Here is a 17,199-nt window from a genome sequence, read left to right as displayed (position 1 = left end):
TGCTTCGGCGGGTCGGTGTGGACTTGTTGGGCCGAAGAGCCTGTTTCCACACTGTAAGTAATCTAATCTAATCAAAACTTTGACAGAACTGAATAAAGAACATTACAGCACAGGAACAGGCCCTTCAGCCCTCCAAGCCTGCGCCGACCCAGATCCTCTGTCTAAACCTGTTGCCTATTTTCTAAGAATCTGTATCCCTCTGCTCCCTGCCTGTTCATGTATCTGTCTAGATACATCTTAAATGATGCTATCGTTCCCGGTCCTACCACTTCCACTGGCAATGCATTCCAGGCACCCACCACCCTCAGCATGAAGAACTTTCCGCCCATATCTCCCTTAAATGTTTCCCCCTCACCTTGAACTCGTGACCCACTAGTAATTGAGTCCCCCAGTCTAGGAAAAAGCTTCTTGCTGTCCACCCTGTCTATGCTTCTCATGATTTTGTAAACCTCAATCAGATCCTCTGGCTTTCTAATGAAAACAATCCTAATCTACTCAACCTCTCTTCATCGCTAGCACCTTCCATACCAGGCAACATCCTCCTAAACCTCCTCTGCACCCTCTCCAAAGCATCCACATCCTTTTGGTAATGTGGCGACCAGAACTGTACACAGTATTCTAAACGTGGCCAAACCAAATTCTTATACAGCTGTAACATGACCTGCCAACTCTTGTACTCAACACCCTGTCTGATGAAGGAAAGCATGCCGGATGCCTTCTTGATCACTCTACTGACCTGCGTTGCCACCTTCAGGGTGTAACTGCCTCCAATATATTTCCCCTTAAATAAAGACAACAAAACTGCACACAATGTTCAAGATGTGGTCTCACCAAAACTCTGCAATGTGGAAGCATTACCTCGTTAGTTTTATGTTCAATTTCTCGCATAATAAACAGCAGCATCTCATTAATCTTCTTGATTACATGCTACCCCTGCAGTGGAACACTGACAGCCTTTTCTCTTTGGAATTCCACTGTGTAATCCCAAACACAGGCTCATCTATTCCTGGCTGCTGCATCTTTTAAACATCAGAGAATCTGACAGGAATACTAAGAGGAGCACAGAATTAACCTGAGTTCCACTGAAGGTGCATTTTATTTCCTCCCCATCCCCTCCCTGACCATTACTTACATTAGAGTTTGGTGTTGATGACACACTGCTTCTTTCTCCATCTGTGAACACGCCATCAGACTCCTGCTCCGCCATCTGAGGATAGTGAGTAACAGGTTAGAATGAAACTTACAACGCAACATCGGAATGAAACAATTGTAGGGCAATGGGAAAACAGCAGGAGTCTAGGACCAGGTGAGCTGCACTTCCAGACACAAGGAGACAGGTAGAAGGGTTAGACATCTGGATGGTAATATAGATAGGAAGGGTTTGGAAGGATGTTGGCCAAGTGCTGGCAAATGGGACTAGATGAGTTTAGGATATCTGGTTGGCACAGACGAGTTGGGCTGAAGAGAATGTTTCTGTGCTGTACTTCTCTATGACTCTATGACTATGATTCCATAACACAGCTAGGAAACACGAGGGCAGAGTCTGTGCATTTCATTGAAGCTGGAGTCCCAGAACAAGTGTCCACACAGAGTTCTGACAGCAAGAGAGATGAGGAAGAGATTACAAGAATCACCAAAGGTCTGCCTATGAGTACAGGAAGACTGACAGAATGAGTTGAGAATCAGGGCTAAAGGAAATAAAACCAAAAACGTAAAACAGAAGAAATACTCAGATGATCTGATAGCGTTCAGGAGAGGGAAAACCTTAATGTTTCAGGCTGTGACCGAAACAATTTAGCAACATGCTCGATTTTGAGCAAGTGACAGACAGGAAGAGGGGAAACTGTATGATAGGGTGAAGGAGAGGAGAAATTAAATGACAAAACATTTTGTTTGGTGTGATATAAAGCTGAGTGGTAATGCCTGCATGCTGTAGAGTGGAAGCAGCTTGCTATAGACAGAGCTAAGCAATTCAATTAGTAATGGACCAGATCAAATCTCTGCAGCTCTGTCAGATCCTGACGTGAATGGGTATGGGCAATTAAACAATACCCAAAGGAGGTAAGCTCCAAATATATCCCATGTCCAATGATGACAGAGTGCAAAAGACAAGGCTAAAGCATTCAATAACCATCTTCCACCAAGAATGAATGATCCATGCTACCTCCTAATAAGGTCCGTAGCATTACAGATACCAGTCTTCAATCAACTCAATTCACTCCACATGATATCGAGGAACGGGACAGGATACTGCAAAGGCCCCACAACATTCGGTAATAGTACTGAAGACTTTTGGTCCAGAACTTGTCACCCCTCTAGCCAAACTATTCCAGCACATCTACAACACCGGCATCTATGCAATGTTGTGGAAATTTACCCAGGTTTGTCCTGCACACAAAGATGTGGACCAATTTGTGGGCGGCACGGTGGCACAGTGGTTAGCCCTGCTGCCTCACAGCGCCAGAGACCCGGATTCAATTCCTGCCTCAGGCAACTGTCTGTGTGGAGTTTGCACATTCTCCCCATGTCTGCGTGAGTTTCCTCCGGGTGCTCCGATTTCCTCCCACAGTCCAAAGATGTGCGGGTCAGGTGAATTGGCCATGCTAAATTGCCCGTAGTGTTAGGTGAAGGGGTAAATGTAGGGGAATGGGTTGGTGTGGACTTGTTGGGCCGAATGGCCTGTTTCCACACTGTAAGTAATCTAATCTAATCTAAATCTAATTCTATTTGGTCAGTTACACCCCATTAATCAACTCTCAATCATCTCAACACATTTGGAAAGGGTCTTCGACAGTGCTGTCAAACAGCACTTACTCAACAGTAACTTGCTGACTGTTACTCAGTTTGAGTTGCTATAGGGTCACTCAGCTCCTGACCTCGTGACAACCTTTGTCCGCACGCTTGCCTTCATTGTTCAGGCCTTTGAGTATAGGCATTGGAGTTGAGGATGTACAGAACATGGGTGAGGCCTTTTCTGGAGTACTGTGTCCAGTTCTGGTCATCCAGTTATAGTAGGAATATTATTAAGCTGGAGAGAGCGCAGAGAGAGATTTGTCAGGATGTTGCCAGGTATGGAAGGTTATAAGGGAAAGCTGGATAGGCTAAGACTTTTTTAATTGGAGCATAGAAGGGTGAAAGGTGATCTTACAAAAGTTTATAAAATTATGAGGGGCATAGACAGGTAGGTGTCTTTTCCCTGGGATGGGGGACTTCAAGACTAGGGGACATATTTTTATGGTGTAAGGAGAGAGAATTAAAAAAGACATGAGATTTAAAAAGTTTTTAAAAAAATTTTACACAAGAGGGTGGTTGGGTGTGGAATGAACTTCCTGAGGATGTGGTGGATGTGGGTTTTGATAAGTACGTGAATAGGAAAGGTATGTTGGGATATGGGCCAGGAGCAGACCAAGTGGGTCTGGTTCAGTCTGAGATTATGTTCAGCATTGACTGGTTGGAGTGGTGTCTTCTTCCACGCTGTATGTCTCTATGACTCTGAGATGAGGTGAAAGTAAATACGCTGGATATGTAGGCATCATTTGATTGAGTTATCCTTTCAAAATTGAAGTCAATGGGTATTGGAGAAAAACTCTCCCTTAGTTGAGTCACATGTAGTACAAAGGAATATGTTGTAGTTGTTGGGAGTCAATCATCACAACTCTCTGCAAGAGTTCCTCAGGATAGTGTCCGAGGCCCAGCTGCTTCATCAATGACCTTTCCTCCATCCTAAGGTCAGAAATGGGGATGTTTGCAGATGATTGTATAATGTTCAGCATAATTCACAACTCCCCAGACACTGAAGCAGTCCGCATACAAATGCAGCCGGAATTAGACAATATCCAGGTTTGGGATGAACAGTGGCAGGTAACATTCCTGCCAGGCTTGCCTATGTCCAAGAAGAGAGAACATAACCATCGATCGCTCCACTGCAAACTGATGGAGAGGGAGGGGAGACAAGGAGAACCCAGTCATCATTTTGTGAGAAGGGCATGGCTGACAGCAATAGCACATAAAATTGAATGGTCATGTTTAAACTCTGGTGGGGTTAAGGTATGGATCATTTATTTGAGAAAAAAAGAACAGAAAGTGGCATAGTCAGAACAGATGAAATATGAGAGAATGGAATTAAGTCCTTACAGAAAGCAAGCTGTGAAGTTTTCACACATGATAGTTGTGAGAATTACAGGGAATGTTGATTAATAGTCTATCCCTACAAGTAGAGACAAAAAAGTAAAGGAAGAAAGACGTCTGTGATGGATTTGGTGCAAGGGAGATAAAGGTGCAAATATGGAAGCAATCAAAGTTTTCAAATTCAGATCGTGAACATGAACCGGGATCAATGTGATTAATATGCTAAAAATAGAGGTGAGAGAGGTGAACCAAGTATAACAACAACAATGAATGTTTCATACATGCCCCATAAAAGGCAAACATTAGCTCGATCTCATAGCTATCTGCAGATTCCAACTAAAGCATTCAGTATCTTAAGCAGAAGAGGACTGTACAAGGTAAAGGCAAAATTCTTGGTGGAAAATACTGATGGTGGAACTTGAAATCAAAATAACAAATGCTGGAATACTCAGCAGGTCAGGCAGTATTCATGGACAGAAATAGAATTAATGGGTTTTTTCATGCAAAGTCATCAACCACTGCTTGACCTGCTGATTTGGTAGAAAATTGACCATCTCCAAAGTTCCTCAGTCACATCAGCTCTTCCCACGACTATATATACTGCACTGTGTATATATATACTGCACTGTGTATATCTGTGTATATATATACTGCACTGTGTATATATGTGTGTATATATATACTGCACTGTGTATATCTATATATATACTGCACTGTGTATATCTGTGTGTGTATATATATATATATACTGCACTGTGTATATATGGGTATATATACATATATACTGCACTGTGCATATCTGTATATATATATATATATACTGCACTGTGTATATCTGTATATATATACTGCACTGTGTATATCTGTGTGTATATATATAGCACTATGTATATATGTATATATATATACTGTACTGTGTATATCTGTGTGTATATATATATATACTGCACTTGTATATATGTGTATATATATATATTGCACTGTGCATATATGTGTATATATATATATATATGTGTGTGTGTGTGTACAGTTTGATGGCTTTAGTTCTGACAGTTTGACAAAAGAATGGAGTAAATCAGAAGCTGTCTTAGCTGTCATTTGGTTTAGTATTTTCTCCAAGTTTTTTTTGCTTTCATTGCAGATAATGAAGTAGTGTGCTGGTAAACTTTGTCAGCAACAAGATTTGCAATCTGGTCAGACTGACAGCAAAGACAAAAAAATACACTTCATTACTCAGCTCAGCCAATGATGTCCTGTTAAATCAGTCACACAAATATTCAACTACAAAGACTCAGAGCCTGATTTTTTTTAATCTCGTCAAAAAGTGCGGTGCTGGAAAAGCACAGCCGATCAGGCAGCATCTGAGGAGCAGGACAGTCGACGTTTCAAACATATGCTCTTCTTGATGAGAGAACTTATGTTCAAAACGCCGATTTTCCTGCTCCTCGGATGCTTCCAGCACTGCACTTTTCAACTCTGATCCCCATCATCTGCAGTCCTCACTTTCTCCTATGTTTTCCCTCTACTTTGCTTGTACCTTGTACTCCCTGACTATAAGGATCCAACAGACCTCTGGTAATAGAAATGTGTCGTCTCTCCAGCCCTTACCATACTAACTAATACCCAATAGGAACCAGAATCTTCTCACTTGGTTCCAAAGTGACAGACAGCCTGCCCTGTGATGTAGAACTTAATACACCCGTCTGGAAAGTAGCTCCCACTTTTGACACACTCTCAAAAGTTCCATGGAAAAAACCACTGAGCTGGAAGTTCAGGGAAAGGTCAGGGTTAAAAGCCTGTGTTTTCAGCACCTTACTGTGTAGTCATGAAACACAGACGAGGTACTATTACCAAGAAAAGAAAGATCAACAAACTTACACCTTTGCTGTTTCATTCTAGGCATCTAATGGATAAAATCATGAAAAAGGAAGTCCTTTCAAAGAGGAAACTCTCAAGCACGTTGTCATTTATCAAGTCGAGGTGATTTCACTGGCTCAAGCAGATGGACAATGGTTGCATCCCCAACAATCTTCTGTCTTGTGAAGTAACGCATCCAGACAATCAGTAGGATTCAAAACCTCCACTTCAAGGACACTTGCAAGGGTGACATGAAAAGCACAGATAGTTTCTCAGACCCAATGGTCACTAGTTGATGACAGATTTCATCACTCTGGGTATTATACTGGAAATCAAGCCCTGCAGTTGTCACTTTTTTTTTAAATGCAGAATTCCATGGCCATTTTAAAAATTAATTCATGGGATATGAGCATCACTGGCTGGACCAGCATTTATTGCCCATCCCTAAGTGCCCAGAGGGCAGTTCAGAGTCAACCACATTGGGGTGGGTTTGGAATCACGTTCCGACCAGAGCAGGTAAAGGTGGTGGTTTCCACACTGTAAGTAATCTAATCTAATCTAATCTTTCCTTTCCTAAAGGATATTATTAATGAGCCAGATGGGGTATTCCTGACAGTCAACAATGGATTCACAGTCTTTATTATATTCTTAATCTCTGATTTATTTTGAATTCAAATTGCACCATCTACCATGGTGGGATTTGAGCCCAGGTTCCCAGGAATATACCTGGAACTCTGGATTAACAGTCTAGCGTTAATAGTACTAGACTATTGGGATAGAAAGCATAGAGCAGGTTTATGTATTTAAACAAAGTTACAATTAGGGTCTAGCTACAGGTAAACAGTTATGAACGGTCGGCATTTATATAACTCTACTAATTAAAACTTGAATCTCCTAATAAATTCTGCCCTATACACACACACATGCACACACACACATATACACACACAGACACACACGCACACACACGCACACACATACACATACACATATACACACGCACACACATATACACACTCACGCACATATACACACACACACACGCACACATATACACACACACACACACACACAGTCTGTCATGCTGAGATGGTTCTTGTGCTGCTCAGAATGCTGCTTCTCAGTTTTTCTTCTCTGGATGTTTTTACTGGTTTGTAGGAGCACAGGATGGTTGGTCTGCACTCATAAAAACAAACTGGTTTTGTTAAAGTTTAAAGTAGCTTTTATTACAAAGAAGTCTCCTAAAGCAGTGTATTCAGTTACCTGGCAGCTAATTATATAGCTGTTGGCAGGCAGAAAAGCTTTATCATCAATAATTGGTCACCAATCCACACTAATTAGCTACTTGTTTGAAGCTACAAAGCTCTATTTGAATACAGTTCCCTTCTAGAGCTCATCTACAAACTACACTTCAATACTAATCCTGTCGCTTGAGGAAGCAGCTGTGCAATATTTACCATGACTGCCAGGTTACTTACCTTTACAAACTGCAGTCCTCCTTCGGCAATCTTAATCTTTTTTCATTTTACTCCACAATTAAAAATACAGAGAAATAAAGAGACACAGGAAAATGGTGGTGCCACATGTAGACTGGGGTGCACACAGTGGCTTGGCAACAAATGCCAAAACAACAACCCCAACTCCAACTGATAACCACTTCATACAGGGCATTTGTGCAGAATCTGCAGAAGTGTACCATATGAAGCTTCCCATTGTTGAAGGACTTGAGTTACTGCACAACCATCTCATATGGGTGTGGTCAACCTGAAGTTACATCTTTGCTTTGAAGGAAATGAGTACAGTTAAAGGAGAAGCTGTTCAGAGTGAGAACAATTTCAGTCCTGCAAATGAAGGTGATAGGACTGACTGGATACCCATTCAAAGAAACAGATATCAACACTGAGACTGTCATAGCTGAGGAATAAATGTAGGGGGATTGGATGTTCACGGTGAAAAGGAAACAGGCAACTTTTAAAATGATAAAAGGTATCAAAAATGTCATAGATGTAGATGAGCAGAGACTGAACACAATGAGGAAAGTAGAATCAGGAAAGGAAGATGTCAGTTAATTAGGACAGGAGTAGGCTGAAACATTGGGTCTACCAAGGCAGTCCCTTATGTAGATTTTAGGAAGGAGATTGAAACACACTATTTGTGTTTGGGGTGGTTCATGAAGCTAAGGGTGATAGAGTGATGGAGGATCAAGTCCAAAGGGTGCAGTTAGCTGGGCTAATGCAGATTATTTTAGAGTAACAGAGCTAGAGACTGAAATCTGATCAAGGGCTTCAGAGGTTAGATATAGAATAACAGGTGCCTGGGAGGGAGTTACAGCTTAGAAATTATTCAAGAGAGTTATATACACAGAATAATATACTCATGAGCTGCTATGGGCTAGAATCTAATTGATGAGTTTGGGGAAGGTTAAATATAGAATAACAGACACATGGAATGATTAGAAATTGGAATCTAAATCAGGGAGGATGACAGCGTGTTAGGTACAAAGACAATAATAGATACCTGAATGCTAAACCAGCAATCTAATGATTTCAATGCAGAGGTCTGGCTGTCCTGGTAAATGTGGGAACAGCTGTCAATTATTAAGCTGTATTAAGGGCTCTCTATCTACCTGCTTCTGGAATCACATTTTCTCCTCTTGCAATCCCATTTCACGATTGTTGTTTCTGAGTTTTAAGAATGTAAGGTAAAACAAGACACGTTACTAATTTATTAAATAAAGTTGCAATCGGTAACATTCTCATAAATCTGCACTAGACTACTTTCAAGTTCAATATATCCTTTAGAAGGTGCAGTGTCCAGAATTATACACAGTATTCCAGATATTCCAGATAACCTGAGAATGCAACATTTTAAAAAAAGGTTCTGTGATTTACATATGAAAGAAGTGAACTAACATGGTCATTCTAACAGATGAGAGACTCAACAAACAATCAAGGTATTTTTCAATGAATAATTTCAGTTACATCACACTGTAAACTTTTGCTATAAATTCTATTTCTTACAATTGTGTATTCCACAACCACCTGATGAAGGAGCGTCACTCTGAAAGCTAGTGCTTCCAATTAAACCTGTTGGACTATAACTTGGTGTTATGTGATTTTTATCTTTGTACACTCCCAGTTCAACACCGGCATCTCCGAATCATTATTCCAGATGTGTTTGTTGTTTTGGTGGCCTTTACATACATTCCCTTGCAGAGTGATGTGGGGTATTAAAGATATTTGCAGATTGAGTAGGTGGTCATTTTCAAATACTCATAGTGTTATACAACACAGAAACAGGCCATTCGGCCCTGCATGAATATGCTGGCCATAAACACCAAACTATACTAATCCCATCTAGCTGCACTTGGTCCACAGCCAACTATGCATCAGCATTTTAAGTGCTCATTCAGATGTCTCTTAAATGCTGTCAGAGTACCTGCCACCACCACCCTCTCAGTCAGCACGTTCCATATATCTACCATCCTTGGGTGAAAAAAATGTTCTCAGATCTCCTCTAAACAACTAGTTCCTCGCTTTAAATCTCTGTTCTTAGACACATCTGCCATGGGAATGAGATTCTCACTGTATGTATACCACTCAGAACTCTCTATACCTCAATCAGATTCCCCCTCAGCTCCCTCTGCTCCAAGGGAAAAAAAACTCATGCTATCCAGTGCTCCTCACATCGGAGACTTCCCATCCCAGATAACATCCCGGTGAATGATAACATCCCGGCGAATGATAACATCCCGGTGAATGATAACATCCCGGTGAATAACATCCCGGTGAATGATAACATCCCGGTGAATGATAACATCCCGGTGAATAACATCCCGGTGAATGATAACATCCCGGCGAATGATAACATCCCGGTGAATGATAACATCCCGGTGAATAACATCCCGGTGAATAACATCCCGGTGAATAACATCCCGGTGAATGATAACATCCCGGTGAATAACATCCCGGTGAATGATAACATCCCGGTGAATGATAACATCCCGGTGAATAACATCCCGGTGAATGATAACATCCCGGTGAATAACATCCCGGTGAATGATAACATCCCGGTGAATGATAACATCCCGGTGAATGATAACATCCCGGTGAATAACATCCCGGTGAATGATAACATCCCGGTGAATGATAACATCCCGGTGAATCTCGTGTGCCTTCTTTCCAATGCAGTCGCATCTTCTGGATCCGGAACTGCATCGTATTCCATCTGTGACCAAACCAAAGTTTTATAAAGTAACAAGACTTCCTTGTTCCTATATTCTATGCCCTGGCTAGCATCCCATATGCCTAATTAATCACCCTGTCTCCCTGTGCTAGTATCTTCAGGGATCTATGGACTTGTTCACTAAGGTCTGTTTGTTCCTCAGTACTCTCTAGGGTCTTACCACTCATTGTGTATATCCTTCCCTTATCAGACCTCCCAAACTGCATCACCTCACACTTATTGGGATTAAATTCCATCTGTGGTTACTCTGCCCAGTTTACCAGCTGCTCAATATCAGACTGCAGCCTGAGACCATCCTTCTCATTAACAACCACATCACCGATTTTCTGTCTCATCTGCAAGCTTACTAATTATACCTCGACATTCACATCCAAATCCTGAATGTACGTAACAAACAGTAAGGGTCTCAGCACCCATCTCTGTGGTGCACCGCTGGTCACAGGCTTCCAGTTACAAAAACAACCCTCCACCATCACCCTTTGCCTCCTGTTTGGAAGCCAGTTTTGGATCCAGTCTTAGATCCCATGGGATCCTACCTTTTGGACCAGTGTTCCATGTGGGACCTTGTCAAAGGCCTTACTGAATTCCATGTAAATCACACCAACTGTACAATCCTCATATTTAGTGACCTTTTCAAAAAACTCAATTAGTCAGAAAGAATCTCCAACTAACAATCCATGCTGACTATCCCTGATTAATTCCTGCTTTTCCAAGTATTGATTAATCCAGTCCTTCAGAAATTTTTCCAATAATTTCCCAAACACCAATGTAAGTCTAACTGGTGTGCAATTACCTGGCTTATCCCTGCCGCCCTTCTTGAACATAGGAACCCCTTTCACTACCTTCCAATTACATAGAACATATAAAAATACAGCACAGAATAGGCCATTCGGCCCACAATGTTGTGCCGAGGTTTAATCCTAATGTAAAATACAGCAACTTAACCTACACACCCCTCACCTCACTGCTATCCATTTGCATGTCCAGCAGTCGCTTAAATGTCCCTGTGCCTAGCAAAGTATTAACTCTATCTGCCCGGGCCCAGCAATCTCCTTCCTTACCTTCCATAGCAGTCTGAGATACATCTCATAAACCCAGGGAGCTTATGCTCCTGTATACGCACTAAAATATCTAATACCTCCTCCTTATTAATCTTAATGTGTTCTAGAGAAGTAGAGTGAGACATAAACCCAGTACCCTCAGGGTTGGACACTGTACTGCAATCTAACTAGGACATGTTCAAGATATGATAAAACTTTTCTCCTTTTATAGTCACAGAATCAAACAGTACAGAAGAGACCCTTCAGCATATTGAGTCTGTACTGTCAAAAGTATACGACACTAGACCACTTTTCAGAACTTGGGCTTGAAGGTTATAACACTTTAAGTGCTCATCCAAAAGTACCTTTTAAAAGTAACATTACCTGTCTCAACCAACCTCATAGACAGTGCATTCCAGGCCCCTGCCACCCTTTGGGTAAGACCATAATAAACAGGAACAGGAGTAGACATTCAGCCCTTCTAACCTTCTCCACCATTCAACAGCATCCTAGCTGCTCCAACATTCCTCACATCAACTTTCCTGCCATTTTCCTGTAGAGGTATAGGTGTTAGCCGAGTGAGATTATTGCAGGTAATGTTCTGGGGACATGGGTCCAAATTTCACTCTGGCAGATGGTGGAATTTGACTTCAGCAATAATCTGGAAATAAGATTCTATGATGACCATTAAACCATTACCAATTGTGAGGAAAACCCCATCAGATTCACTAATGTTCTTTCAGGAGAGAAATCCATCATCCTTACCTGGTCTAGCTTACATGTGACTTCAGTCCCACGGCAATGTGGTTGACTCTTAACTGCCCTCTAGGGCAATTAAGGGTGGGCAATAAATGCTGGCTGAGCCAGTGATAGATCATAGAATAGAATCGCTACAATGGATAGGTTTGCATGCTGAACTGGAAGGTACATTTTCAGATGTTTCATCACCATATTAGGTAACATCTTCAGTGAGCCTCTGGATGAAGCACTGCTGGTGTTTCTTGCTATCTATTTATATGTTTGGGTTTCCTTGGGTTGGTGATGTCATTTCCTGTTCTTTCTCTCAGGGGACGGTAGATGGGGTTTAACTCGATGCGTTTGTTGGAATGTAATGCTTCTAGGAATTCTCGGGCGTGTCTCTGTTTGGCTTGTCCTAGGATGGATGTGTTGTCCCAGTCGAAGTGGTGTCCTTCCTCATCCGTATGTGAGGATACTAGTGAGAGAGGGTCATGCTGTTTTTTTTTTAGATTAGATTAGACTTACAGTGTGGAAACAGGCCCTTCGGCCCAACAAGTCCACACCGACCCGCCGAAGCGAAACCCACCCATACCCCTACATTACCCCTTACCTAACACTACGGGCAATTTTAGCATAGCCAATTCACCTGACCCGCACATCTTTGGACTGTGGGAGGAAACCGGAGCACCCGGAGGAAACCCACGCAGACACGGGGAGAACGTGCAAACTCCACACAGTCAGTCGCCTGAGTCGGGAATTGAACCCGGGTCTTCAGGCGCTGTGAGGCAGCAGTGCTAACCACTGTGCCACCGTGCCGTTTTGTGGCTAGTTGGTGTTCATGTATCCTGGTGGCTAGTTTTCTACCTGTTTGTCCAATGTAGTGTTTGTGACAGTCCTTGCACGGTATTTTGTAAATGATATTAGTTTTGCTCGTTGTCTATATAGGATCTTTCAAGTTCATTAGCTGCTATGTTAGTGGGGCTTGTGGGCTACCATGATGGAACTCTATCAACAAACACATTGAATTAGACCCCATTTACCAGCTGCTGAGAAAAAGAACCGGAAATGACATCACCACAGGAAATGCCATCATCACAGGAAATGATATCGCCAACCGCAGGAAACCCAAACGTATAAACAGATAGCAAGTACCACCAGCAGTGCTTCATCTGGAGGGTCACTGAAGATGTTACCTAATATGGTGACGAAACATCTGAAAATGTACCTTCCTTGCTGTCACAAGTAATTAAGGGCTACAGGGAGAATGCTGGTAAGTGGAGTTGAAATGCCCATCAGCCATGATTGAATGGCGGAGTGGACTCGATGGGCCGAATGGCATTACTTCCACTCCTATGTCTTATGGTCTTCTGAGCAAACCTACATCCAGAACCTCAACCTGAGCTACAAATCTTCTTAAAACTTGCTAATCCCTACAGTATGGAAACAGGCTTTTCAGCCCAACAAGTCCATACCGACCCTCCAAAGAGTATCCCACCCAAACCCACTCCGCAGTACTGTACATTTACCCCTGACAATGCACCTAACCTACACATCTCTGAACACTACGGGCAATTTAGCATGGCCAATTCACCTAACCTGCACATCTTTGTGATTGTGGGAGGAAACCAAAGCACCCGGAGGAAACCCACGCAGACACTGGGAGAATGTGCAAACTCCACACAGACAGTCGCCCAAGGCTGGAATCGAACACGGGTCCCTAGCGTTGTGAGGCAGCAGTGCTAACTACTGAGCCACTGTGCTGTGAGTTATAGAGAAATACAGCATGAAAACAGACCCTTCGGCCCAAACTGTTCCATGATGACCATGCTGCCCACTCAGCTAGTTCCAATTGCCTGCACATGGTCCATATCCCTTTAAACCATTCCCATCCATGTACCGATCCAAATGGTTTTTAAACGTTGCTGTTGTACCTGCTTCAACCACTTTCTCTGACAGCCCATTCCATACACGCACCACCTTCTGTGTGAAGAAATCGACCCTCAGGCCCTTCTTAAATCTTTCCCCTCTCACCTTAAACCAATGCCCTCTAGTTTGCAATTCTCCATCCCTGGGAAAAAGACTATATGCATTAATCCGATCTATGCCCCACATGATTTTATAAACCTCATAAGGTCACCCCTCATTCTTCTCTGTTACAAGGAATATCCTGGCCGACCTCTCCCTGTAACTCAGGCCGACTAGTCCTGGCAACATCCTTGTAAATCTGCTTTACACTCGTTCCAGTTTAACTACATCTTTCCTATAACAGGGTGACCAAAACTGTACACAATACTCACCAACGACTTATACAAGTGTAACATAACATACCAACTCCTGTACTCAGTGACTTGACCGATGAAGGCCAGCATGCTGTATGCGTTCTTCACCACCCTGCCTACCTATGATTGCTGCTTTCAATGAACTATGTACTTGTACTTCTAGGTCCCTGTGTTCTACCACACTGCTCAGGACTTTACCATTTACTGTATAAGACCTAACTTGGTTTGACTTTCCAAAGTGCAACACTTCTCACTTATTTGTATTGAATTACATTTGTCAATCCTCAGCCCACTTCCCCACCCCCCCACCCCCGTCTGATCAAGATCCCTCTGTAATTTTTGATGACCTTCCTCGCTATTAACAATACCTCCTAATTCTGTATCATCCACAAACTTATTAATCACGCCTTGTACATTCATATCCAGATCATTTATGCAAATAACAAATAACAAAGGTCCCAGCAATGACCCCTGTGGCACACCAATAGTCACAGGCCTCCAGTCTGAGAAACAACCTTCTATCTTGTACTATAGGCTCCCAAATAATCAACGGGAATTAGGCAAACAAATATGCAGGGAGACTGGGGGGACTTGCAGGAGCAATAGCATTGTCATAGTAGGGGATTTAAGTTTTCCTATCATAGACAGGGACTGCCAGAGCATTAAGGCTTAGGTGTGGTGGAATTTGTTAAGCACGTTCAGGAACGTTTCCTCAAGCAGTATATAGAGGGTCCTACTTGGGATGGGGCAAAACCCGACCTATTCTTGGGAAATAGGGCAGGACAGGTGACTGAGGTGACAGTGGGGGAGCACTCTGGGACCAGTGACCATAGTTCTATTAATTTTAAAATAATTATGGACAGGGAGAAAACTGGTCCACAGTTTCAAGTTCTAAACTGGGGCAAGGCAAATTTTGATGGAATTAGACAAGAGCTTGCAGGGGTTGGTTGGAGGAGTTTGTTTTCAGGCAAAGGGACGTCCGGCAAGTGGGAGGCCTTTAACAGAGATCGCTAGAGTTCAGGGTCTATGTTCCTGTGAACGGCAAGGTCAGCAGGAGGAGGGAACCCTGGATGACAAGAGATATTTGACCATGAAAAAGGAGTATAGCTCAGGTATAAGCAGCTGGGATCAAGGAATCTCTAGAGGTACATTGGAATTACAGGAGTTTACTGAAGAAGAAAATCAAAAGGGTGAAAAGGGGACACAATAAAGCCTTGGCTGATAAGATAAGGGTGAATCCAAAGAGGTTCTTTAAGTACATTAAAGGAAAATGAATAACTAGAGAGAGAATAGGACCCCTCAAGTGACATGCTGTACTGTTCTATGTTCTATGTGTATAACCACAGGAGATGGGCAAGGTCCTCAATGAATATTTCTCCTCTGTGTTTACCGTGAAAAAAACATGAAGACTTGGGAATTTGGGGAAGTTAGTGGTGATATTCTTGGGGACAGTACACATTACAGGTGAGAAGGAGTTGGGTATATTAGAATTTATGAAAGTGGATAAATCGCCTGGTCCTGACCAGATGCATCGAAGAACACTGCAAGAGGCTAGTGAGGAAATTTCTAGGGCCCTGGCTGATATTTTTACATCATCGTTAGCCAGGGGTGAGGTCCCGGAAGGCTGCAGGATAATGAATATTGTGCGCTTATTCAAGAAGGGCTACAAAGAAAAACTTGGGAACCGTAGACCAGTAAGCCTAACATCTGTAGTTGATAAGTTACTTGAGAAGATTCTGAGATAAGATATACATGCATTTGGAAAAACAAGGTTTGTTCAGGAATAGTCAGCATGGATTTTTGCATTGGAAAAGTTTTTTTGAGTTCTTTGATGAAGTGAGCAGGAAGGTTGCCAAAGACAGGGCAGTATATGTAGTCCAAATGGATTTCAATAAGGCCTTTGATAAGGTTCCACGTAATAGGCTGCTCTGGAATATTAGATCACATGGAATCCAAGGGGAGCTGGCAAATTAGAGACACAATTGGCTTGATGGTAGGAAGCAGAGGGTAATAGTGGAAGGATGCTTTTCAGACTGGAAGCCTGTGACTTGTGGAGTGCCTCAGGGGTTGCTGCTGTGCCCGTTACTGTTTGTTATCTATATCAGTGGTTTGGATAAGAATATACAAGGCATGATTAGTACATTTGCTGATGACACTAAAATAGATGATATCATGGACAGTGAGGAAGGTTATCAGAAATTGCAGCAGGACCTTGATCAACTGGGGAAGTGGGCCAAGAAATGGCAAATGGAGTTTAATATAGATAAGTGAGGTCTTGCATTTTGGAAAGTCAAATCAAGGTAGGAGTTTCATGGTGAATGGTAGGGCCTTAAGGAGTGTAGTGGAACAGAGGGAGCTTGGAGTTCAGGTGCACGGTTCTCTGAATGTGGAGTCCCAGGTAGACAGGGCAGTGAAGAAGGTGTTTGACACACTGGCCTTTCAGTCAGGGCTCTGAGTATAGAAGTTGGGAAGTTATGTTGCAGTTGTACAGGGCATTGGTGAGGCTGCACTTGGAGTATTGTGTTCAGTTTTGGTTACCCTTCTACTGGAAGGATGATATTAAACTGGAAAGATTGCAGAAGAAATTTACAAGGATGTTACCAGGACTCAATGGTCTAAATTATAGGGAGAGGTTGGACAAGCTAGGACTTTTTTCCTTTACAGTGAAGGAGACTGAAGGGGTTTGGGGGGAGGTCTTATAGACATGTATAAGATCATGAGAGGCATGGATAGGGTGAATGCACTCAGTTCTTTTCCCAGGGCTGGGGAATCAAGGACTAGATAGCATCAGTTTAAGGTTAGAGGGGAAAGAATAAAAGGGAACCTGAGGGGCAACCTTTTTAGTCAGAGGGTGTTACGCATATGGAATGAGCTGCCAGCGGAAGTGGTTGATATGAGTACATTAACAACAT

General features: G+C 42.5%; 1 protein-coding gene across 1 annotated transcript in view; it reads right to left on the bottom strand.

Moving 5' to 3' along the window:
• tmem63c (transmembrane protein 63C) overlaps positions 1 to 17,199 on the bottom strand; it is a 331,403-nt gene that overhangs the window by 13,012 nt on the left and 301,192 nt on the right. Inside the window, exon 23 of the mRNA XM_060829024.1 lies at positions 1,133 to 1,207. Coding sequence (XP_060685007.1) covers positions 1,133 to 1,207 — 75 coding nt within the window. The remainder of the gene's footprint in view (positions 1 to 1,132; positions 1,208 to 17,199) is intronic.

The sequence above is a fragment of the Hemiscyllium ocellatum genome, chromosome 8 (assembly GCF_020745735.1).
Source record: "Hemiscyllium ocellatum isolate sHemOce1 chromosome 8, sHemOce1.pat.X.cur, whole genome shotgun sequence".
In the NCBI taxonomy this organism is placed as follows: Eukaryota; Metazoa; Chordata; class Chondrichthyes; order Orectolobiformes; family Hemiscylliidae; genus Hemiscyllium; species Hemiscyllium ocellatum.
This window is presented reverse-complemented; position numbering and strand designations above follow the sequence as displayed.